At 39.4% G+C, this 25,886-nt stretch overlaps 1 protein-coding gene across 1 annotated transcript in view; it reads right to left on the reverse strand.

Annotated features, from left to right (window-relative positions):
* The window catches only part of LOC149465207 (keratin, type I cytoskeletal 18-like), a 66,234-nt gene extending 40,932 nt beyond the window's left edge, over window positions 1–25,302 (reverse strand). Inside the window, exons 1-2 of the mRNA XM_089673536.1 lie at window positions 25,170–25,302; window positions 7,447–7,767 (exon numbers count right to left, since the gene is read on the reverse strand). Coding sequence (XP_089529662.1) covers window positions 7,447–7,761 — 315 coding nt within the window. The 5' untranslated portion in view covers window positions 7,762–7,767; window positions 25,170–25,302. The remainder of the gene's footprint in view (window positions 1–7,446; window positions 7,768–25,169) is intronic.
* Between the last annotated feature and the right edge of the window lie 584 nt (window positions 25,303–25,886).

Here is a 25,886-nt window from a genome sequence, read left to right on the forward strand (position 1 = left end):
GGGTTTAAACTAATCTTCAGGTCCAAAATGTGCATTTTATTATGTGTGTAAAAAAAAAAATGCAAAAGAAGCTCTGGTATTGAAAAGGTTCTTTCAAGATGGTTAAGCTTGTTTGTTCATTCCTGTCTGCCATCTGATGGATTTAGTTGAACTGAAGTAACCATGATACAGCAAATTAGTTATAGTTTACTAATGCTATTCATGAGTCATAACCTCTTTCTTTTATTACTATTACATACTATTATTATCGAGGGCTTTGTTCCTTTTATATAGAAAATAAAGCCTTGGGTTTCACCAAAGCACAGTCTGTGTGCCGCTCATTGTATTATGTAATATTTGAGTCTGTTTGATTTAATGTCTGTCATTTGCTTCTTTTATCGTCTTTTATAGCAAACGACTGTTGTCTTCTCACCTTAGTCAAGAACTGCTGGGTCATTCCATTTGTAAAAATAATTAAAAAATAAAGTAGCAAAGGCTTTTAAAGTGTCACCTATGGACAATTTTGGGTGAGAATATTCATAATTCCCTGTACACCTGGATAAAGTCATCTCTTTTATAACAAGTTACCTCAAAGGTAATCATTAGTATTATATTATTCTAGTTAATTTATATTATTTAGTTATTTTGCCTAAAAAACACAAAAAAGGTAAAGGTTTTATTAAAAATAAAGTAGCAAATACAATAAGATAAAGGTTTTTAAAGTGTCACCTATGGACAATTATGGGTAAGAATATTTATAATTCCCTGTACACCTGGATAAAATAATCTCTTTTATAACAAGTGACTATTTTCTTACCTTAGTCAAAAATTGATAGGACTTTCTATTTGTAAAAAAAAAAATAACACCCACAACGTTAATCATTAATTATTATATTATTATAGTTAATTTATATTATTTAGCTATTTTGCCTAAAAGAAAAAAAAAACAAAAAGGTAAAGGCAAAGGCTTTATTAAAAATAAAGTAGCAAATAAAATAAGGTAAAGGCTTTTAAAGTATTACCTATGGACAATTTTGGGTAAGAATATTCATAATTCCCTGTACACCTGGTTAAAGTCATCTCTTTTATAACAAGTGGCTATTGTCTCACCTTAGTCAAAGTCTGAAAGGGCTTTCCATTTGTAAAAAAAAAAAAAATACACCAAAAAGGTAAAGGCTTTATTAAAAATAAAGTAGCAAATAAAATAAGGTAAAGGCTTTTAAAGTGTTACCTATGGACAATTTTGGATAAGAATATTCATAATTTCCTGTACACCTGGTTAAAGTCATCTCTTTTATAACAAGTGACTAATTTCTCACCTTAGTCAAAAATTGATAGGACTTTCTATTTGTTTCTTTTCTTTTAAAAAAAAAAACACCCACAAAGGTAATCATTATTAATATTATTATTACTATTATTATAGTTAATTTATATTATTTAGTTATTTTGCCTAAAAAACACACCAAAAAAGGTAAAGGCATTATTAAAAATAAAGTAACAAATAAAATAAGGTAAAGGCTTTTAAAGTGTCTCCTATGGACAATTTGGGTAGGAATATTCATAATTCCCTGTACACCGGTTAAAGTCATCTCTTTTATAACAAGTGACTATTTTCTCACCTTAGTCAAACATTGATAGGACTTTCTATTTGAAAAAAAAAATAAACACCCATAAAGTTAATCATTATTATTATATTATTATAGTTAATTTATATTATTTAGTTATTTTGACTAAAAGAAAACCACCAAAAGGTAAAGACTTTATTAAAAATAAAGTAGCAAATAAAATAAGATAAAGGCTTTTAAAGTGTCACCTATAGACAATTTTGGGTAAGAATATTCATAATTCCCTGTACACCTGGTTAAAGTAATCTCTTTTATAACAAGTGGCTATTGTCTCACCTTAGTCAAAGTCTGAAAGGGCTTTCCATTTGTAAAAAAAAAAAAAACACCAAAAAGGTAAAGGCTTTATTAAAAATAAAGTAGCAAATAAAATAAGGTAAAGGCGTTTAAAGTGTTACCTATGGACAATTTTGGGTAGGAATATTCATAATTCCCTGTACAACTGGTTAAAGTAATCTCTTTTATAACAAGTGACTATTTTCTCACCTTAGTCAAAAATTGATAGGACTTTCTATTTGTAAAAAAAACAACACCCACAAAGTTAATCATTATTATTATAATTAATTTTTGTTATTTTGCCTATTCTGGACAATTTTGGGTCGAAATTCATAATGCTTGGTACATAAAGTTGTCTATATCAAGAGACTGTTTACTCTCTCACCTAAGTCACGGTTTGCTAGGTCTTTCTATTAAAAAAAAAGTATGATAAAAAAAACAACAACAACAAACCAAAAAAGGTGAAGCTTTTTAAAGCATTGCTTATAGACAATATTGGGTAGGAATACTCATAATGCTCTGTACACATGGTTAAAATCTTTTGGTGCAAGCCACTGTTTCTGTTTCCCCCCGATCTATGAGTAATAGGTCTTTCCATTAGTAAACTAAATAAATAACAAAACAACTAAATAAATAAATTAAAAATATAAAAAAAAAGTTAAAAGCTTTGAAATTGTCTCCTATGGACAGTTTTGGGTAGGAATACTCATAATGCTCTGTCCACATGGTTAAAATCTTTTGAAGCAAGTGACTGTTTTTTTTTTTCCTCCGATCTATGAGTAATAGATCTTTCCATCAGTAAAATAAATAAATTAGTTAATTAATTAAGAAAAAAAAATTATAAAAAAGGTAAAAGCATTGAAATTGTCTCCTATGGACAATTTTGGGTAGGAATACTCATAATGCTCTGTACACATGGTTAAAATGTTTTGGAGCAAGTGACTTTTTTTTTCCTCCGATCTATGAGTAATAGGTCTTTCCATCAGTAAAATAAATAAATTAGTTAATTAATTAATTAATTAAGAAAAAAAAATTATAAAAAAAGGTAAAATCTTTGAAATTGTCTCCTATGGACAATTTTGGGTAGGAATACTCATAATGCTCTGTACACATGGTTAAAATGTTTTGGAGCAAGTGACTGTTTCTTTTTTCCTTTGATCTACGAGTAATAGGTCTTTCCATTAGTAAAATTAATTAATTAACAAAGAAAACAAATGTATAAAAAAAAGGTAAAACCTTTGAAATTGTCTCCTATGGACAATTTTGGGTAGGAATACTCATAACCCTCTGTACACATGGTCAAAGTCATCTATTATAACAAGAGACTATATTCTTACCTCAGTCAAGGATTGCTAGGTCTTTCTATTCATATAAAAGTAACAAATAAAAAAAAAAACCCACCAAACAGTTGCAGCCTTTTAAAGCATTGCTTATGGACAATTTTGGGTAGGAATACTGATAATGCTCTGTACAAATGGTTAAAATCTTTTGCAGCAAACAACTGTTTGTCTTTTCCCCCCTTATCAATGAGTAATAGGTCTTTCCATTAGTAAATAAAAATAAAAATGACCAAATAAAAAAACAAACAAAAAAAAAACACCAAGAAAGACTAGGGCTTTGAAAGTATCTCCTATGGACATTTTTAGATTCCTATACTCATCACGCTTTGCACACAGTTTGAGTTGTTTCTTTTACCAAGTGACTGTTTGTTTTCTCACCTCAACTGAAAAGTTTCTGTTAAATATTTGCTTTCAGACCTCAAGTATTGTTCCATCAAATTGTTGGAGATTTCATGTGTTTAATGACGTCACCTGAGCTGAAATTTAGCTTTCATGTGTGGTTCAGTCAAGACTGGAAGGACAAATATTGGGAATCTCCGTAGTGAAATGGAAATACGGAAGAACAAAGATAGAATAAAGTTGGCCATACACCAACAATTCCCTTCGCAGCTTTTAATAGAAGAATTTCAGGACGGCACCAATGGGACCAACTATGGAGCTGCTTTATGCTCTTCAGTCAACCCAGAAAAGGAGCTGATCTGGTTTGGTGAGCGGCTGAGAATGTGGGGGACATCGGGGTCAGTATTGCATGGAAAATTGCCTGTTTTCTTTTCACAAATGGTGGCCAATGTATCAGGTTGAGCTTGACCCTTATATATCCTATAGTCTTCTAAACCTTCAAAAATTTGATTAGTAATTTTACACCAGAGCTTAAACAGGGGACTAATATCATGCCCCCCCCCACCACCATCACATGACAGTGTTCAGACCTGGTGACTGGTGGCTATCACATAGAGGAAGTCACATGCTCTCCCATACCCTTGTGCGCACCGCCATAAACAAGGGCCCCTGGGAGTTTTGGAATGTGGCTGAGAAAGTATACAGGTCTAGGGAGGAGGACAATGTAAAGACACTATGGGGTCTATTTATAAAAAAAAAAGAGCTATTTATGTTAGAAACCACATGTACATTTGTTCAGTGTGCATGGGGGGCAAAACTAAATGTTATTAGGCTATTTTCTCTCCAGGTCAAATTTGGGAATCAGGAAAATATCACATTATGGTCACTAGATGGAGCTGATCATAGGAAATGAACTATGATCATCATTTCCATCTAGTGACCATAATGCAGTATTCTCCCAAACTACCCTATTTCTAATAATTGAATAACATTCGACCTGGAGAGAAGATAGCCTAGTAACATTCGATTTTGCCTCTATTTGCACAGAATGAATGTACATGCAGTCTCACAGGACAAATAGCTCTGAAATATCCTGATCACTTTGCCCGGAATAGGCCCGATCTACCCATATCGGAGAAAAATATATTTGAAATATATTTTTAAAATATTCTTCCCAAATATATTGACATATATTTGAAAATGCTACAATTTTGGCCATATTCAATATATTTTAAAATATAATATATATATATATATATATATATATATATATATATACCGTATTTTCCGGCGTATAAGACGACCCCGTACTTTTCCTGTTAAAATGTAGTGTTTGGGTTATACTCGCCGTATAAGACTACCCCTCTTCCAATGCCCACCAGTGGAAAGAATCATGCCCAATCATTGGTGTCAGTGGGAGGAATAGTGTCCCATCATTGGTATTAGTGGGAGGAATAGTGCCCCATCATTAGTATCAGTGGGGGGAATAGTGCCCCATCATTGGTGTCAGTGGGAGGAATAGTGTCCCATCATTGGTATTAGTGGGAGGAATAGTGCCCCATCATTGGTGTCAGTGGGAGGAATAGTGCCCCATCATTAGTATCAGTGGGGGGAATAGTGCCCCATCATTAGTATCAGTGGGTGGAACAGTGCCCCATCATTGGTATCAGTGGGAGGAATAGTGCCCCATCATTGATATTAGTGGGAGGAATAGTGCCCCATTATTGGTGTCAGTGGGAGGAATAGTGCACCATCATTGGTATCAGTGGGAGGAATAGTGCCCCATCATTGGTATCAGTGGAAGGAATAGTGCCCCATCATTGGTGTCAGTGGGAGGAATAGCGCCCCATCATTGGTGTCAGTGGCAGGAATCGTGCCCCATCATTGGTATCAGTGGGAGGAATAGCGCCCCATCATTGGTATCAGTGGGAGGAATAATGCCCCATCATTGGTATCAGTGGGAGGAATCGTGTCCCATCATTGGTATCAGTGGCAGGAATAGTGCCCCATCATCAGTATCAGTGGGGGGAATAGTACCCCATCATTGGTGCCAGTGGGAAGAATCGTGCCCCATCATTGGTGTCAGTGGGAGTAATAGTGTCCCAACATTGGTGTCAGTGGGAGTAATAGTATCCCATCATTGGTGTCAGTGGGGGGTGGAATAGTGCCCCATCATTGGTGTCAGTGGGGGGGGGGGGAGGAATAGTGCCCCATCGTTGGTGTCAGTGGGGGGGAGAAAAAGTGCCCCATCGTTGGTGTCAGTGGGAGGAATAATGCCCCATCATTGGTATCAGTGACACCAATGATGGGGCACTATTCCTCCCACTGACACCAATGACACTTGCTGACCCCTGTTGCAGTATGGTGCTGCTGCAGCCAGCATATGTGGTTGCAGCAGCACCTCTGTACGGCACACTTACCGGCCGCTCCTTCACTCGATTTTCGCGGGGCCGCTCGGCTCCGCCTCCTCGCCGGTGATTGGCCGCCTGTGTGCCTTTCCTGAGCTACAGTTCTGGCAGCCAATCACCGGTGAGGAGGTGGAGCCAAGCAGCCGCGTGAACATCCAGCGGCCGAATTGAATGAAGGAGCAGCCGCGCTTCCTGGACCGGATCGTCGTGGGACCGGAGCCAGGTAAGAGACAGCAGCCCCTGGCACCGCGCCACCCCCCTAAAAAGTGTCAGCATGCCGTATACCGGCGTATAAGACGACCCCCGACTTTTGAGAAGATTTTCAAGGGGTAAAAAGTCGCCTTATACGCTGGAAAATACGGTATATATATATACATACTGCATGTTGAAATGCATTTTTATTACACAATGTATGAAGAATATTTATAAAAATACATTTCAAATATACTGTATGTCTTTAAAAATACAAATCTACATTTTTTTTAATGCATTTACAAATATATGTAAAATATATGTTAAAATTACTTTTTTTAGATGTTAGATAAAAAGAAATCTGAAGAATTTTTAAAAATATATTTTTTTTAAATATATTCTTTAGTTTTTTTTAACAGTAAAGTAATTTTAACATATATTTTTACATATATTTGTACATGCATTCCAAAAAAGCAGATTTGTATTTTTAAAGACTTACAGTATATTTGAAATGTATTTTTAAAAATATTTTTCATATATTTTGTAATAAACACACATTTCAACATGCAGTGTATATATACAGTATATATATATATTGAAATATATTTTGAAATTGATTGAATATATATATATATATATATGTGTGTTTATATATATTTATTGAATATGGCCAAAATTGTAGCATTTCATAAATATGTCAAGAATATTTTTAAAATATATTTCAAATATATTTTTCTTCCATGTGGGTAGTCATCTATGACTAATAAGGGACATGGAGGGTCCTGCTTGTCCTTTACTAATTAGTGGCCCCAGTAAATTTTGAGTTGTAACACTTCACAACATTTTGCTTTTCCCACACCGAGTGCGGGCTGCCAGCTCAGCAATGGTTTGCAGCTTGCAGATCAGGTTTCTACTATTGAATACTGTTTTTGCTCCAGCGATTGTCAGAGCTGTTCCAATAAATGGCCATCTACGAGGGAGTTCCTGTGTTCAGTCCTCACCATGTTTGCCTAGTGTGATGGAGACACCTTCTTCTTCTGTTCACCGGAATGCTTGCTTTGTTTGCTAACAGATCTCTGTAATTTCTCTCTCTCTAAGTTCTGTCTTTTCTCCCATAGAGAAAAAATGATCACCTACTATTAAAATGTTTTGAACATTTTGGATCAATTAAAATAGTGCAAATGACGTTCCTCCATGCGAATGGCTCCTTAAACTTGTGCTCCGCCCCTGAGGAACCATCATCTTTTATCTGGAATATTATAATTATGCAGGAACATCCCCAGTTCTTACCTGTTTTCTGAGGACATGGATCAGGTTGTATTGGTCTGTGTAGTCTCTTTTCACTGAATCACTTGCTGCTAATTTTTCTCTTATCTGAATTTCGAGTTGCTTGTTTGACTTTTCCAAAGAGGCCACCTTCTCCAGATAACTGGCCAGACGATTGTTAAGATTCTGCATCACCTCCTTGTCATTGGAACCGTTGGACAGTGAGGTGTTGAGCACCGGTGTCGAGGAGACAGCCCAGGGTTTTCCATCGTAGGATATGCTAGCTGAGGAGAACCTTAGCTTTGAGGAACCTCTGCGAGGGGAGACCAGGGAAGCCATGGGATACTAAAGAAACAAAGAACATGTCTTCAGACAAACAAGAATAAACAAGAAGAACTGGAAATATTCCAGTTTGCTCAAGAAAGGACAACTAATGTGCCTCTTTAACTGTGTAACTATGCTACCAACAGACTAACTTTAAAAGAGGCCAAATTCCAAGGCTTTGAAGTCCTTGTTTTCTCCAGAAGGACACCAACATCTTCATTCAGGCATCACCAAGGGTCGCCATCTACTTCCTGGATTGAGATGCCAGCTCAGAGATGGCACGGTCATGTAAATCCTTTTGCCTGTGCAGTCCTTACACAATGTCCATGTTGTATGGAACTGTGAAGGATCGCTACTATAACAGACCCTTTACAAAGCAACGCTCCCGATACTATAGGCACTACAGGGCCGCATGTGGCCCTCAGGTTGGCTACCAGAGCTATGTAGTCATTTTACAAGTATTTCACTCGAAGAAGTCTTTTCCCATTGGCATGCTCATTACAACACCCAATGCAGCTACATACGTCCCGGACATATCTAATTACACCGGTATTACAGCTCTGTGAACTTTGACCTTGGAATTTATTTATTCATTTTGCATATGTCCAACGCGGAGTTACTGGAAACTGGCCGTTACTGAACTATTGACCTAAATGCAAATTGTGTGCTGGCTCTCAGGAAGATCTTACATTTCCATATACTGCATTGCTTCTCTTATCTCAGTTCTGAGAACATAGAAAAACTCATATTAGAACAGAGTCCCATTTTCTACATATGCAGAAGTAAAAGGGTCTACACCAGGGGCGGACTGACAACTTATGGGGCCCCCGGACAATAGGGGATCATGGGGCCCCTGTGTCCTTGCCCAAACTCAAAAAAGCCTATGAAAAAGGTACCAGGGGCATCTCATGGGGCCCCCTTCTGACCCCGGGCCCTCGGGCAGTGCCTGAGTTTCCAAATGGTCAGTCCGCCCCTGGTCCACACCCAGCCTGACGCCTACAAATGGCGCAAACGGTTTACCTGAACTAATGCTAATACTCTCCCCCCACCAGCTGTCCTTAAACTGGACGAACCCTTGAACCCTCTCTCAAGTCCCAGCCTCAAGATGGCCAAACAGGGATTGAAGTTTGGACAATGTCTTGCTGGACTGGCCAAAATGTATTCTGTGGTTAGTCCTGTCAGTACCACCCGAATGGAAAATTGGCTTTTGTTGAAGGAAACGGGAGGAAAACAGTCTCTTCATCCAATTAGGTGCAGTCACTGGCTATTCTGACAGCTGCATGCGTTTTCCGCCAAAATAAAACAGCCAACACATTTTGGGGGCACTCCATGATTGCTCGGAAACTAGTGGTCAAGTTGGTGCTCCATGAGGAGAGTTCGGTACTGGTTCTAATATAGATCTGGGATGTCACTGTGTTCTCTAAGTCCATCCAAATTTGATCCCGTTTTAAGCTCCGATGAAGGGGTAGCAGTGTTGCCCTGAAATGTGTTGGATGTTTTTTTTTTATATGATTTAGTTACCAACAATTAAATTAAACATAGGAACATAGAAGAGTGACAGCAGAAACCGGGTGGTCCATCAAGTCTGCCCCATTTTTTTACTTTATATTTATACCTTTATTTTTCGTTAGAGATATAACAATAATTACATCAATTATTATTTAATAAATAAAAAAGTATGTATATATATATATATATATATTATAATTTTATTTTTTAAACATTTTTTATTTACTTTTAATATTTTTTAGTTCTCAGATAAAAAAAAATGATTACATTAAAGAATTTGTATGTGTCTATCTATCTATCTATCTATCTATCTATCTATCTATCTATCTATCTATCTATCTATCTACCTATATATCGACCTATATATACACATACACACACACAGTATGTGCATATAAAACAGCAGATTAAATGTTCAACTTTGTTTTATTAATTTAATATTAATTATATAATATATAATATATATAATAATATACAATAATTAGATATCTTAATAAAAAATTATATATATATATATATATATATATATATATATACACTGTATATTCTTATAAACACTACATATATAGTGTTTAGCATAATAATATTTATAAATTTTATATATACAGTATATACTGTAGATTCTTATAAACACTACATATCTACATATATAAAAAAGAGCAGGGTCAATGGATCACTCGGACTTCTTATCTAAGACATTTTCATCTGGTTTTGGCCTGGCGGTCCTTTCTGGTTTTCTATAGCTTGAAAATAAAATAGAGAATATCAAAATAGCTGGCACTGCTGATTAGTAGGGAAGGGCTAGGCTTGGCCTGAACTGCAAACCTAGTTCACCAGAACTTGCAGCAAGCTGTTACATGATCGCATCGCCACCAACCCAAGCAACAGCACCCGATGCATTCTCCGCCCTCAAGTTGCACATACGCAAAAGGAATGGGGATGCGCATGACTTCATAAACTTAACATGGCAACATAGCCATATTAGGTTAATGATATTGAAATAATTAGATACAATATTATATAAAAAATTTGAAATAATATTTAAAAAAAATAAATTATAATAAAAATAAATATAAAATAATTGAATACAAATAAATATAAAATAGCTTAATGAAAAATTGATACACAATAATTTAATAAAATAAATTGCATGAGAAATGGGGGAATTAAATCATTTCTCTTGATCAGCCAACATGGTGAAATTTTGCAGAAATCTCCCAATTTTTAGAAAAATTTAGGGGGCAAATTAAAATTCCCAATTTCACTTGTCCCTACCCACCATCCAGACCCCTAGGAACAGCTGATCTCCCTGATAGAAATAGCAGCTAGACGCTTGTTTGAGTTCACTGTTTGACCTTCAGTTTACTGTTTGACCTTCAAGTCAATTGTTTGACCTTTGAGTCGATTGTTTCACCAAGATGCAGCTCCAGTTTTGGAAACCCATTCAATAGCGTTAATTTTGGGCACTATGGTGCCCAAAATTAAAAGTTACTAATAGTAATGAAAAAGGTCGCCACTCCCAAGCCCACTCAGTCTGTTGCGGTCTGAAAAATCAGGAGCAAGCATCAGATGGAGCTCGTCCATGCTCCCCATACATAGTTTCCAAGAAAGAACTGGCCGTGCACCAATGGCCTCAGCATTTCAATAGAAATTTATTATTCTGGAAGGCATGCACAAAGAAGCCCCACTTGGGAACCTCCCCACGCTAACTCCACACTTGTAGGATTAAAAAAAATAGCAATTAAAAAAAACCAAAAATTGAACTTATACAATTCTTACACAAGTCATTTTGTAAAAAAAAGACTTTTCTTTTAATTTTGTGTTGTGGCAATTTTTTTCTGTAAAATTCAATGCTATATTACATATTTCAAAAATATTCTTCCCAAATATATTGACATATATTTACAATACTACAATTTTATCTGTATTCAATATATTTCAAAATATATTTAAATATATATATATATATACTGTATGTTGAATGCGTTTTTTATATCTTACAAAATATATGAATAATATTTCAAAAAAAATTTATTTTTTAATTAATTCTTCAGATTTTTTTTAACATATAAAACAGTCATTTTAAAAAGGATTTGTAAATGCATTCTAAAAATGTAGATTAAGTGCATTTTTAAAGACAGTATATTTGAAAATGTATTTTTAAAAATATTTTTCATATATTTTGTAATAAAAACGCATTTCAACATACAGTATATTTATATATATATATATATTTATTAAAAAATATTTTGAAATATATTGAATATGGCCAAAATTTTTGTATTTCAAATATACAGTATGTCAATATATCTGGGAAGAATATTTAAAAAATATATTTAAAATATATTTTTCTTCCATGTTGGAGGTTTTGGTGCGATACTCCCCAAGGGTTAATTATTTCTAAAAGGACCCTGCAGCTTTTCTCATCAGAACACTGAGAGCGCACCAGGTGATTATAATGAACCAGACCCTCCCATTCAGAATCAGTCTGCCCTAAGATACAAGTTCGATTTTAGGCATCCCCTGCAATAGGTTTTGGTGAGATACTCCTATTCAGAATCAGTCTGCACAGGACTTGGTGTAACAAACAGTTCTTTCTTCAGAACAACAAAAGACAGGAATCTGCTCTCAAGTTTGTTCAAATGTCTGCAATTTACTTTGGGCACCCAGAGGGGATCATTTTTTTCTCAACAAAAGTGGAGTTACTCTTTAATCACCATCATTAAGCCTGTTTTCCCGGGGAGGTGGGGAGGTTCCCAGACATGGTTCTCATCTTACAGAACAATAGAGTTCTATGGAAACACTGGAATCATTAGTACGCAGCCAGCTCTTTCTTGGGAAAGGTATTTGATAGGGTGACGTCAATGTTGATTCTAAATGAATAATGGTTTAGTTTGCTAAAGCAATTTTTTTCATTTATTTTTGCATGTCAGTGCTGTTGATCTCATGCGGCCTCTTTGCAGCCACTTCCTGCATATATGCACTTCAGGAATGGCTGTATGGCTTTTCTCATGGCAAGGCTATTGTTATCTCTATTGAGAATGAATCTCACGCGGTGACAACACAAGAGCGCAAGTGGGATACAGGTGCAGAGTGTTGTCATCCTATAAACACTACTTTGAACATCTAATCATCCACAGGGAAGTTGCTGTGATAAAATAAATGGATATTTAAAACAGAAATTTGGGCACAATAGCTTTCATTTAAATATAATCCATTGGGTGCAGAGGATTTGCGCTTGGAGGGGGGGGGGGGTAGGGAGGGGGATTTGTGCTTGGAGGGGGGATTGGGGGGTAATTTGTGCTTTGAGGCAGGATTGGGAAGGAGCATTTGTGCTAAAAGGAGAGGTGGGGAAGAGGGATTTATGCTGGGAGGGGGATTTGGGGGTAGTGGGGGGAAGAAAATGAGGATTTATGCTAGAAAGATAGGTGCTAGGAAGGTGTAAGAGGGTTTGTGCTGGTAGGGGGGAATTGGGGAATGTGGAAGAGGATTTGTGCTGGGAGGGGGGACTTGGGGAAGGTGGAAGAGGCTTTGTGCTGGGAGGGGGGATTTGGGGAAGGTGGAAGAGGATTTGTGCTGGGAGGGGTGAATTGGGGAAGGTGGAAAAGGGTTTGTGCTGGTAGGGGGGAATTGGGGAATGTGGAAGAGGATTTGTGCTGGGAGGGGGGACTTGGGGAAGGTGGAAGAGGATTTGTGCTGGAAGGGGGGAATTGGGGAAGGTAGAAGAGGATTTGTGCTGGGAGGGGGGAATTGGGGAAGGTTAGAAGAGGATTTGTGCTGGGAGGGGGGAATTGGGGAAGGTGGAAGAGGATTTGTGTCTAGAAGAAAGGGGTTGTGCTGGGGGGATTTGGAGAGGAAGTGGTTTTGCGCTAGAAGGGGTACAATAGCTTTCATTTAAATATAATCCATTGGGTGCAGAGGATTTGCGCTTGGAGGGGGGGGGTAGGGAGGGGGATTTGTGCTTGGAGGGGGGATTGGGGGGTAATTTGTGCTTTGAGGCAGGATTGGGAAGGAGCATTTGTGCTAAAAGGAGAGGTGGGGAAGAGGGATTTATGCTGGGAGGGGGATTTGGGGGTAGTGGGGGGAAGAAAATGAGGATTTATGCTAGAAAGATAGGTGCTAGGAGAGGATTTGTGTTTGGTTGGGAGTGGAAGAGGATTTGTGCTGGGAGGGGGGAATTGGGGAAGGTGGAAGAGGATTTGTGCTGGTAGGGGGGAATTGGGGAAGGTGGAAGAGGATTTGGGCTGGGAGGGGGGAATTGGGGAAGGTGGAAGAGGATTTGTGCTGGGAGGGGGGAATTGGGGAAGGTGGAAGAGGATTTGTGCTGCGAGGGGGGAATTGGGGATGGTGGAAGAGAATTTGTGCTGGGAGGGGGGATTGGGGGGTAATTTGTGCTTTGAGGCAGGATTGGGAAGGAGCATTTGTGCTAAAAGGAGAGGTGGGGAAGAGGGATTTATGCTGGGAGGGGGATTTGGGGGTAGTGGGGGGAAGAAAATGAGGATTTATGCTAGAAAGATAGGTGCTAGGAGAGGATTTGTGTTTGGTTGGGAGTGGAAGAGGATTTGTGCTGGGAGGGGGGAATTGGGGAAGGTGGAAGAGGATTTGTGCTGGTAGGGGGGAATTGGGGAAGGTGGAAGAGGATTTGGGCTGGGAGGGGGGAATTGGGGAAGGTGGAAGAGGATTTGTGCTGGGAGGGGGGAATTGGGGAAGGTGGAAGAGGATTTGTGCTGCGAGGGGGGAATTGGGGATGGTGGAAGAGAATTTGTGCTGGGAGGGGGGAATTGGGGAAGGTGGAAGAGTATTTGTGCTGGGAGAGGGGAATTGGGGAAGGTGTAAGAGGGTTTGTGCTGGTAGGGGGGAATTGGGGAATGTGGAAGAGGATTTGTGCTGGGAGGGGGGACTTGGGGAAGGTGGAAGAGGCTTTGTGCTGGGAGGGGGGATTTGGGGAAGGTGGAAGAGGATTTGTGCTGGGAGGGGTGAATTGGGGAAGGTGGAAAAGGGTTTGTGCTGGTAGGGGGGAATTGGGGAATGTGGAAGAGGATTTGTGCTGGGAGGGGGGACTTGGGGAAGGTGGAAGAGGATTTGTGCTGGAAGGGGGGAATTGGGGAAGATAGAAGAGGATTTGTGCTGGGAGGGGGGAATTGGGGAAGGTTAGAAGAGGATTTGTGCTGGGAGGGGGGAATTGGGGAAGGTGGAAGAGGATTTGTGTCTAGAAGAAAGGGGTTGTGCTGGGGGGATTTGGAGAGGAAGTGGTTTTGCGCTAGAAGGGGTATGGGGGGGCTAGTGCTGGAAGGGGAAGAGGATCCATACTGAAGGGGAAATGTGGGGAGGGGAGTGTTGAGAGGTTTTGTGCCAGAAGGGTTGGGGGGCGGGGTGGGACAGAATTTGTGCTGGGAGGTAATATTGGAAAACGGAGCAAGATTTGTGCTGGAATGAGGCTTTGTGCTGGCAGGGGGGAATTGGGGAAGGTAGAAGGATTTTTGCTAAAATGGGGGGGGGGATTTGGAGTGGAAGTGGATTTGTACTAGAAAGGAGGATTGGGGGGGGGGTTAAGTGCTGGAAGGGGAAGTGGAATCATGCTTGGGGGGGGGGGGGATTGGAGGGATTGTGCTAGAAGGGGGTGGGAGGATTTTTACTCGGAGGGGGTGTTTAGAGGGAAAGAGGATTTGTACTAGAATGGGGATTTGTGCTGGGAGAGTGAATTGGTGGGAAAGGGGAGGATTGTGCTACACTCTTATTGTTATATTCTCCTCACCCCTACTGTGCATTACATATTGCTGATCCCTGCATTCTGTGCATTACATATTGCTGACCCCTGCATTTTGTTCATTACATATTGCTGACTCCTGCATTCTGTGCATTACATATTGCTGACCCCTGCATTCTGTGCATTACATATTGCTGACCCCTGCTAGCTGTGCATTACATATTGCTGAACCCTGCATTCTGTTCATTACATACTGTTGACCCCTGCTATCTGTGCATTACATATTGCTGACCCCTGCTATCTGTGCATTACATATTGCTGACCCCTGCATCCTGTGCATTACATATTGCTGACCTCTGCTGGCTGTACATTACATATTGTTGACCCCTGCATTCTGTTCATTACATATTGCTGACTCCTGCATTCTGTTCATTACATATTGCTGACCCATGCATTCTGTTCATTACATATTGCTGACCCCTGCATCCTGTGCATTACATATTGCTGACCCCTGCTAGCTGTGCATTACATATTGCTGAACCCTGCATTCTGTTCATTACATATTGCTGAACCCTGATTCTACGCATTACATATTGCTGACCCCTGCATTATGTTCATTACATATTGCTGAATTCTGCATTCCGTGCATTACATATTGCTGAACCCCTGCATTCTGTTCATTACATATTGCTGACTCCTGCATTCTGTGTATTACATATTGCTGACTCCTGCATTCTGTGTATTACATATTGCTGACTCCTGCATTCTGTGTGTTACATATTGCTGACACCTGCATTCTGTTCATTACATATTGCTGACTCCTGCATTCTGTGCATTAGATATTGCTGACTCCTGCATTCGGTATATTACATATTGCTGACTCCTGCATTCTGTTCATTACATATTGCTGACTTCTGCATTCTGTGCATTACATATTGCTGACTCCTGCATTCCGTGCATTACATATTGCTGACTCCTGCATTCTGTGCATTACATATTGCTGACCCCTGCATTCTGTTCATTACATATTGCTGACTCCTGCATTCTGTGCATTACATATTGCTGACCCCTGCATTCTGTGCATTACATATTGCTGACCCCTGCTAGCTGTGCATTACATATTGCTGAACCCTGCATTCTGTTCATTACATACTGTTGACCCCTGCTATCTGTGCATTACATATTGCTGACCCCTGCTATCTGTGCATTACATATTGCTGACCCCTGCATCCTGTGCATTACATATTGCTGACCTCTGCTGGCTGTACATTACATATTGTTGACCCCTGCATTCTGTTCATTACATATTGCTGACTCCTGCATTCTGTTCATTACATATTGCTGACCCATGCATTCTGTTCATTACATATTGCTGACCCCTGCATCCTGTGCATTACATATTGCTGACCCCTGCTAGCTGTGCATTACATATTGCTGAACCCTGCATTCTGTTCATTACATATTGCTGAACCCTGATTCTACGCATTACATATTGCTGACCCCTGCATTATGTTCATTACATATTGCTGAATTCTGCATTCCGTGCATTACATATTGCTGAACCCTTGCATTCTGTTCATTACATATTGCTGACTCCTGCATTCTGTGTATTACATATTGCTGACTCCTGCATTCTGTGTGTTACATATTGCTGACACCTGCATTCTGTTCATTACATATTGCTGACTCCTGCATTCTGTGCATTAGATATTGCTGACTCCTGCATTCTGTATATTACATATTGCTGACTCCTGCATTCTGTTCATTACATATTGCTGACTTCTGCATTCTGTGCATTACATATTGCTGACTCCTGCATTCCGTGCATTACATATTGCTGACTCCTGCATTCTGTTCATTACATATTGCTGACTCCTGCATTCTGTATATTACATATTGCTGACTCCTGCATTCTGTTCATTACATATTGCTGACTCCTGCATTCTGTTCATTACATATTGCTGACTCCTGCATTCTGTTCATTACATATTGCTGACTCCTGCATTCTGTTCATTACATATTGCTGACTCCTGCATTCTGTGTGTTACATATTGCTGACCCCTGCTCTCTGTCTGTTATGTATTCCAAAACCCCAACTCATTACTGCTCTCCTTGGGGTGCCCCAAGGTGTCCCAGGTCTGTTATAATCCTAGTAATGCCCCTGCAAAGCACACCAAAGTTCAAGGAAGAATACACATGCTTCTTGTAGTTAAACAATATTTGCTTAACACAGAGACAACACGGGTTGACTTTTCTTCATGTCACCTCATTTCACGCTTCAGTAAATCAGGCTCATAATGTCAGATGAAAATTTAGCGTCCCCCATGACCTGCAGATCCTCTATTCTATTTATTGGAATGTTATGTCAGGTTGCTGTATTAGATGTATAATGTTGCTATGGATGCTTCACACACAATTTGAATAAGCAACAAACACAAGTCTGTCTCATGTCCATTTATGATCGTTCTTCCTGTAATAAAAGCCTGGCCTTTGTTGGCAAAGACAAAACTGAAGGAGGAGAGGCATGGGACTCGGCATTCTGTGACCTAGCAGCCTGAGAACATTGCGGCCATCAGCAGCCTGGACACAGGGGGAGAGAAAAAAAAACAATAAAAGTGTTCTAAGGAGGATGGGATGATCAGGTGTCACTATAGATACAGCAGCATACATTCCAAAGTCATTCTTAAAGTCACCAAGGAACTCAAGCAGAACCATGGGCAAAAATTTTAAAAAAATTTTCTATGGGAATATGTATGGTAGAGCTTATTATAACATAAAATAAAGCAAAATACACACAAAAAAAAAATAAACATACAAATATTTACTTGTACAAAAATGAATATATAAACGGTATATATATATATACACATACTCGCACAAAAAGTATTTATTCATGCGAACTATAAATATATACATATATATATATATATATATATATATATAATGGTGTAAAAGTAAAAAATATTTATTTGCAAAAATATGCAAACTTGTAAAAAGAAATATATATATATATATATATATATATATATATATATATATATATATGCCCAAAAGGTACACAATGGTATAAGAGAAAAAAATATTTCTATGCAAACATATGCAAAACAACTTCTTCAAAAGAAATAAATAATAATAATATATTTTTTAATTTGTAAACAAAAATGCAGTAACACAATGGTGTAAAAGAAAAAATATTTACATGCAAATGTATGTAAACTTAATTAAAACTAAAAAAAATCTCTCTCTCTCTTTATATATATATATACAGTCATGGCCGAAATTGTTGGCACCCTTGATATTTCTCCAGGAAATCATGTATTTCTCACGAAACGTATTGCATTAACACATGTTTTGCTATACACATGTTTATTCCCTTTGTGTGTATTGGGACAAAACAAAAAAAGGGAGGAAAGAAAGCAAATTCGACATAATGTCACACAAACCTCCAAAAATGGGCTGGACAAAAGTATTGGCACCCTTTCACAACTGCGGATAAATAAGAATGTTACAAGCATGTGATGCTCCTGTAAACTCACCTGGGGCAAGTAACAGGTGTGGGCAATATAGAAATCACACCTGAAAGCAGATAAAAAGGAGAGACGTTCACTTAACCTTTGCATTGTGTGTCTGTCTGTGCCACACTAAGCATGGACAACAGAAAGAGGAGACGAGAACTGTCTGAGGACCTGAGAACCAAAATTGTGGCAAAATATCAACAATCTCAAGGTTACAAGTCCATCTCCAGAGAACTAGATTTGCCTTTGTCCACAGTGCGCAACATTATCAAGAAGTTTGCAACCCATGGCACTGTAGCTAATCTCCCTGGTCGTGGACGGATGAGGAAAATTGATGAAAGATTGCAACGCAGAATAGTCCGGATGGTGGATAAGCAGCCCCAAACATGTTCCAAAGACATTCAAGCTGTCCTGCAGGCTCAGGGAGCATCAGTGTCAGCGCGAACTATCCGTCGACATTTAAATGAAATGAAACGCTATGGCAGGAGACCCAGGAGGACCCCACTGCTGACACAGAGACATAAAAAAGCAAGACTACAGTTTGCCAAAATGTACTTGAGTAAGCCAAAAGCCTTCTGGGAAAACGTCTTGTGGACAGATGAGACCAAGATAGAGCTTTTCGGTAAAGCACATCATTCTACTGTTTACCGAAAACGGAATGAGGCCTACAAAGAACAAAACACAGTACCTACGGTAAAATATGGTGGAGGTTCAATGATGTTTTGGGGTTGTTTTGCTGCCTCTGGCACTGGGTGCCTTGACTGTGTGCAAGGCATCATGAAATCTGAGGATTACCAAAGGATTTTGGGTCGCACTGTAGGGCCCAGTGTCAGAAAGCTGGGTTTGCGTCCAAGATCCTGGGTCTTCCAGCAGGACAATGACCCCAAACATACGTCAAAAAGCACTCAGAAATGGATGGCAAAGAAGCGCTGGAGAGTTCTGAAGTGGCCAGCAATGAGCCCAGATCTAAATCCCATTGAACACCTGTGGAGAGATCTTAAAATTGCTGTTGGGAAAAGGTGTCCTTCCAATAAGAGAGACCTGGAGCTGTTTGCAAAGGAAGAGTAGTCCAAAATTCCGGGTGAGAGGTGTCAGAAGCTTATTGATGGTTATAGGAAGCGACTGATTTCAGTTATGTTTTCCAAAGGGTGTGCAACCAAATATTAAGTTAAGGGTGCCAATACTTTTGTCCAGCCCATTTTTGGGGTTTTGTGTGACATTATGTCATATTTGCTTTTCTGCCTCTGTTTTATATTTGTTCCAATACATACAAAGGGAATAAACATGTGTATAGCAAAACATGTGTTAATGCAATACCTTTTTTGTGTGAAATACTTGATTTTCAGGAAAAATATCAAGGGTGCCAACAATTTCGGCCATGACTGTATATACAAAAATACTATATTCACAATGGTGTAAAATAAAAATTATATGCAAAAAATGTTAATAGGTACAAAATTTGCCTCTCAAGGGACAGTGCCTCTGATGGATGTCTGTGTCCTTACTTAACTGTGGATACACTAGATAAGCATACACTTTGCTTTGTTTTACAGCTTGTATCTAGTTTTGCCAGGTACAGTGAAGGAAATGAGTATTTGATCCCATTATGATCTCCAGGCAGCTGGGACCACAGTCACCAAGAAAACAATTGGTAACACACTACGCCGACAAGGATTGAAATCCTGCAGTGCCCGCAAGGTCCCTCTGCTCAAGAAAGCACATGTCCAGGCCCGTCTGAAGTTTGCACTGAACATCTGACTGATGCAGAGGAGGACTGGTTGAAAGTGTTGTGGTCAGATGAAACCAAAATCGAGCTTTTTGGCATCAACTCAACTCGCCGTGTTTGGAGGAGGAGGAATGCTGCCTATGACCCCAAAAACACCATCCCAACTGTCAAACATGGTGGTGGAAACATTCTGCTTTGGGGGTGTTTTTCTGCTAAGGATACAGGACAACTGCACTTCATCAAAGGGACCTTCATCAAAGGGACGATGGATGGGGCAATGTACCGTCAAATCTTGGGTGAGAACCTTCTTCCCTCAGCCAGGGCATTGAAGATGGGTCGTGGATGGGTGTTCCAGCATGACAATGACCCAAAACACAAAGGCAACAAAGGAGTGGCTCGAGAAGAAGCACATAGCCAGTCTCCAGACCTTAATCTGATTGAAAATCTGTGGAGAGAGTTGAAAGTTCGAGTTGTCAAACATCAGCCACCAAATCTTAATGACTTGGAGAGGATCTGCCAAGAGGAGTGGGCCAAAATCCCTCCTGAGATGTGTGCAAACCTGGTGGCCAACTACAGGGAAAAGTCTCACCTCTGTGATTGCCAACAAGAGATTTGCCACCAAGTACTAAGCCATATTTTGTGAAGGGGATCAAATACTTTTTTCCCTCAGTGCAACATTTATTAGACATGCATTTCTTTTGAATTTTTTGTTGCTATTCTGTCTCTCAGTGTTACAATACACCGAACATTCGAGTGGGCAAACGTTCAAAACCAGCAGGGGATCAAATACTGATTTCCTTCAGTGTATATTCATTTGTAGCCATGTTTACTCAAAATTTTTGAACCACTAAAAAATGTATATCAAAAATTAAAAAAAAAATATATATAGTGTTTAATATATATATTTTTAATATATAGATATAGATATCAATGTAGATATATATATATATATATATAAATAACATTTATTTATTTATTGCTTTATTTTTTTACAATGTATATATCACTATATAGTAAACAATGTATCAGGAAATACTCATATTAAATCCAGGTGAAGAAGTCTGAAGTACAGGAGTACCCAAGCTGCCTTTGTTGCACACATTGTAATACATCATATACACTATATACATTGTTTTGGCTTTTCCTCTAAGGCAACCACCTGTATGTATATAGTATCTGTAACTGAAGCTTTTATTTTTCTCTGGAATTTGTTTTCCCTTTTCTCATGCTATATTGTAACAGTGTGATTACTTTCCATGGTCCAGTAAATGTAAAGATATGATTACATGGGCTGATCATCTGACGGATCAGATCATTTCAGGTATCCACAGACAGTAGATGATGGTAATGTGATCTTGCTGGGTTGCACAGGCAGGGTGATGGTCGTGAGCTCTATAGGCATCTCGGAACTTCAGAAGACACCCCCTGCTAGTCAGCTGATCTCAAGGAAACATGTTCTATTGCTACCTACAGGCATCGAAATGGCTGTCACACCTGCAGGCACAATCCGACCACTAAACATGCAAATTCGGAGCAGCTGTTCATTGTTCCAGGCCAACAATTTAGGCCAAAAATTTATGCAGCACTTTACTGTAAGTTCACAACAGTCCCTGCCCACAAGGAGATTGCAATCTATCATTAGGGTTGAGCTGAGTGTTCGACCATCTGAACATAATTTTGGACCAAACATTCATTTGTTAGATATTCATCCGAACGCCAAATGTTTAGGGTATTTGGTATTCACGAAAATGGCAGCTTTCCCGCTGTCAATGGTTGCTAAGGAAGCAGGCGGAGCCTGAACCCGCCTCGTCCTTAGCAATTATTGACATCATCTGGCCCATTCACTTACATGGCTGGGAATCCACATGCCACAAAGCAACAGGGTAGGAATTGGGGGATGATGCAATTTTCTAAAAATGGCCACATGGCAATAACTCTGATCATATATGGTCATATCTGGACAATGATGTCACCACTACCAGCGCCCCTTCTTCTACATTGCCAATGACAGTTCAGGGAGTGGACGTCATCACGTTAGGGCCATTGTATTTTTTTCTTTTGGCAGGTGTCATTCATCTTGATTGCTGAGGATCTACATCACTGGATGATCGAATTAACGGTGGAGCTACATCATGGGGCTGTACCCCCTATTCACTCACATGAGGGGGTTGGTATCTGGGTGCCCCTTTATTGTTAAAGGGGCACCAGATTCCGATAAGCCTCCTTGCCCGCAGACCCACAACTAATGGACCAGGGTTGTGGAGAAGAGGCCCTTGTCCCAATCAACTTGGAGACAAGGTACTTTGAAAGAGGGATCCCCTGTGGCAAAGTCCTCCCCATGTTAAGGGCATGTGGCCTGGTATGGTTCAAGAAGAAGGAGGGGTACACTCGTGTCCCCTCCCACCCTTTTCTAGCAAGTGAGGCTACATATTAGAATTAAAGGTTTGGTATGAGTTTTGGGGACCCCACCCCAAATACATTTTTGCTTGTTTTTTTTTTGTATGGGTTTTCCTCTTAAAATTCATACCAGACTCAAAAGGAAGATCTGGTATAGATTTTGGGGGAGGACCTTAACACTTTATTTTGCATGGGGCATCCATGAGTGTGGGAGGCAGCCAGAGTAACTGGAGAAAACTCATACAAGTACAGGGAGAATATGAAAACTCCATGCAGAGAGTGTCTTGACCAGGATTTCAACAAAGAATCCCAGTGCTGCAAGGGAGGAGAGCAGGAATGGAGTGGAGGAGTGGAGAGGAGAAAAAGAGGAGAGGAGGAAAGGAGAAGAAGAAGAGGAGGAGAGGAGAAAAAGAGGAGAGGAGGAGTGGAGTAGAGTAGGAGAGGAGGAGAAGAGGAGAGAAGGTGAGAGGAGGAGGAGATAAGAAGAGTAGAAGAGGAGCGGGGGAGAGGAGAAGAAAAGGAGATGAGGTGAGGAGGAGGGGAGCAAAATAGGAGAGGAAGAGTGAAGAAAAGGAGAAGAAGAGGAGAGGACAAGAAGAGGAAAGAAGGAAAAGAGGAGAGGAGAAGAAGAGAAGTGAAGGAGAGGAGGAGAAAACAAGATGAGGTGGGGAGGAGAGGAAGAGAAGAGGAAAACGGGAGATGAGGTGAGGAGGAGAGGAGGAAAATAGGAGAGGAAGAGTGAAGGAAAGGAGAAGAAGAGGAGAGGACAAGAAGAGGAAAGAAGGAAAAGAGGAGAGGAGAAGAAGAGGAGTGAAGGAGAGGAGGAGAAAACAAGATGAGGTGAGGAGGAGAGGAAGAGAAGAGGAAAACAGGAGATGAGGTGAGGAGGAGAGGAGGGGAAGTGGAGAGGAAGAAAGGAGAAGGACAGAAGAAAAGGAGAGGAGGATTGGAGAAGAACAGAAGAAAAGGAAGGAGTGGAGGAGAGCAGAGGAGGAGAAGAGAGGAGGAGAAGAGGAAAAAAAAGGGGAGATGAGGTGAGGAGGAGAGGAGGGGAAAAGGAGAGGAAGAATGGAGGAGAGGATGAGAGGACAAGAATAGGAAAAGAGGAGAGGAGAAAAGAAAAGGAGAGGAGGAGAGCAGAAGAAAAGGGGAGAGAAGGAATAGAGGAGAGGAGGATAAGAGAATGCATGGCAACACAACACAACTGCTCTATGCACAGTGCCAGTCATTGTGACCCTGCTCTGCAAGATTTAAATGCTCATTTAGGTCTAGGCAGGGTGAGGTAAAAAGCACACTACTTTGTCCGATCATCCACTCCCACAGGCTCCCTCCATGCTGCTAGACTAGCCCTCACAGCCTCTTCTTCCCTATGCCCTGGCAATTGCAAGTCCTCATCAGTGACATCATCAAGTACAAAGCAGGGCCCATAGCCTGACATCGAATGTGAGGATGCAGAGGAACAGTCTACAAGCCGGAGTGTAGGGGAGTTGAGGCGCAGCAGCTGCAGGGAGAGTGGAGGATCGAGTGAATAAAACTACTTTTTCTGGTCCCCTAGATCGTGGCGGTCATTTAACCCTTGGAGCAGCCCCACTGCAAGGGAGTATTATTGTTTTTCCCAGAGACAACAATGCATTTTTTAGTGCTTTTTGCAGAACGCACTACATTCCATTTAACTTGGTTTCCTATGGAACATTTTCACATCTACGCTTTTATGAGCCACTGCGGTTTTGGAAAGTGTCAGGGACTTTTTTAAAAGCAAAAAGCAGAGTTTTTGCTACAATAGAGTTCAATAGAGAAGCTGCTGAAATGCATGTTGTGCGTTTTTGCCACGTTTCTGCAGCGTTATGCATTTTTATTCTGCCCAGCAACAAAAAGAAATCCACTTTAACAAAAAAAAGAGCTGAACAAAATGCAAAATGCATTAAAACATGTGTAGAAAAACGCAAAAAAAAAAAACTGCAGAAGCACTGCAAAAAGCATGAAACGCAAAATACATATGTGTGAATCAAGCCTCAGCATGAATAGATCTTCAATGAAACAAACTAAACTCCTCTAAATACACCCCAAAAACACATCCTGTAAATAACATGAAAAATAAAATATTTTTTAACCAGAACCTAAGCAGCAAAATATTAGAAATAAAGAATTTTGTATTGGTCATTTCAAGACAAGTTCAATTTGAACAAAGTCACTAATAAAGGTAATAAAAGAGCACAAACTCTAACACTATAAATAGTATGGCAATACAACAGAAAAGGCATCCAAATGTAGATAAAAAAGTAAAAAACAAAAACTCCCAAACTTTTTTAAACTGGCAACATTTTTTAAAGCAATTAAATAACTTTTTTTTACCTCCAGCACCAACCCCTTTATATTTCAGCAGTGGCCCTATTTACTTCAAAGGCAGTGGTCCATACAATGCATCCTTGTCATGCATCCAAGCCAATGAATCATAAAATACTGCAAGCGATGTGCAAAGTCCCAGGAGAAGATGTCAGTTGATTTGGGCACAATGCCATCTACACACCAGACAGAAGAGAGCCTAGCCTAGAATGGGATCATACTGTACCTTGCTGCAAGCAGATCCTGGAAGAACAGTCAATGCGATGAAGTGTTACCTCTCCTGGGAAGCTTATATTCAGTCCAAGGGAGGGGATCTCACACCCACAGGAGGATGGCAGTTTACTGAGCTCATTCACAGCAACATGCAATGTGAAAATGTTCCCCAGTGAGGTCTTTACTTGGCAGGTCTGCAGTGACACCTACCCTGTACAATGGAGATAGATGTGTGTGTGTGTATATATAATATATATAAATATATATATATATATATATATATATATATTTGTAAAAAATGTAATTATATATATATTTGTACAAAAAAAGTATATATATATATATATATAAAAAAATAATTAAATATATATGTATATATTTGTACAAAATAAAAAAATTAAATATATATATATATATTAAGTATATATTTGTATATATATAATAAACAATTTATAATGTTGTATATTGTATATATACATAAAAAAATTATATATATACATATATATATATGAAAATTATTTATTTGTACAAAAAATATATATCTATATACTGTACTCTATGTACACTATATTGCCAATAGTGTTATACGCCTGCCTTTCCACGCACATGACCTTTAATGGCCCCCCAGTCTTAGTCCATAGGGTTCAATATTGAGTTGGCCCCGCCCTTTGCAGATATAACAGCTTCAACTCTTCTGGGAAGGCCATCCACAAGGTTTAGGAGGGTGTCT

Source organism: Staurois parvus, unplaced genomic scaffold, assembly GCF_062004578.1.
Source record: "Staurois parvus isolate SC_StPar_1 unplaced genomic scaffold, SC_StPar_1.0 ptg000140l, whole genome shotgun sequence".
NCBI lineage: Eukaryota > Metazoa > Chordata > Amphibia > Anura > Ranidae > Staurois > Staurois parvus.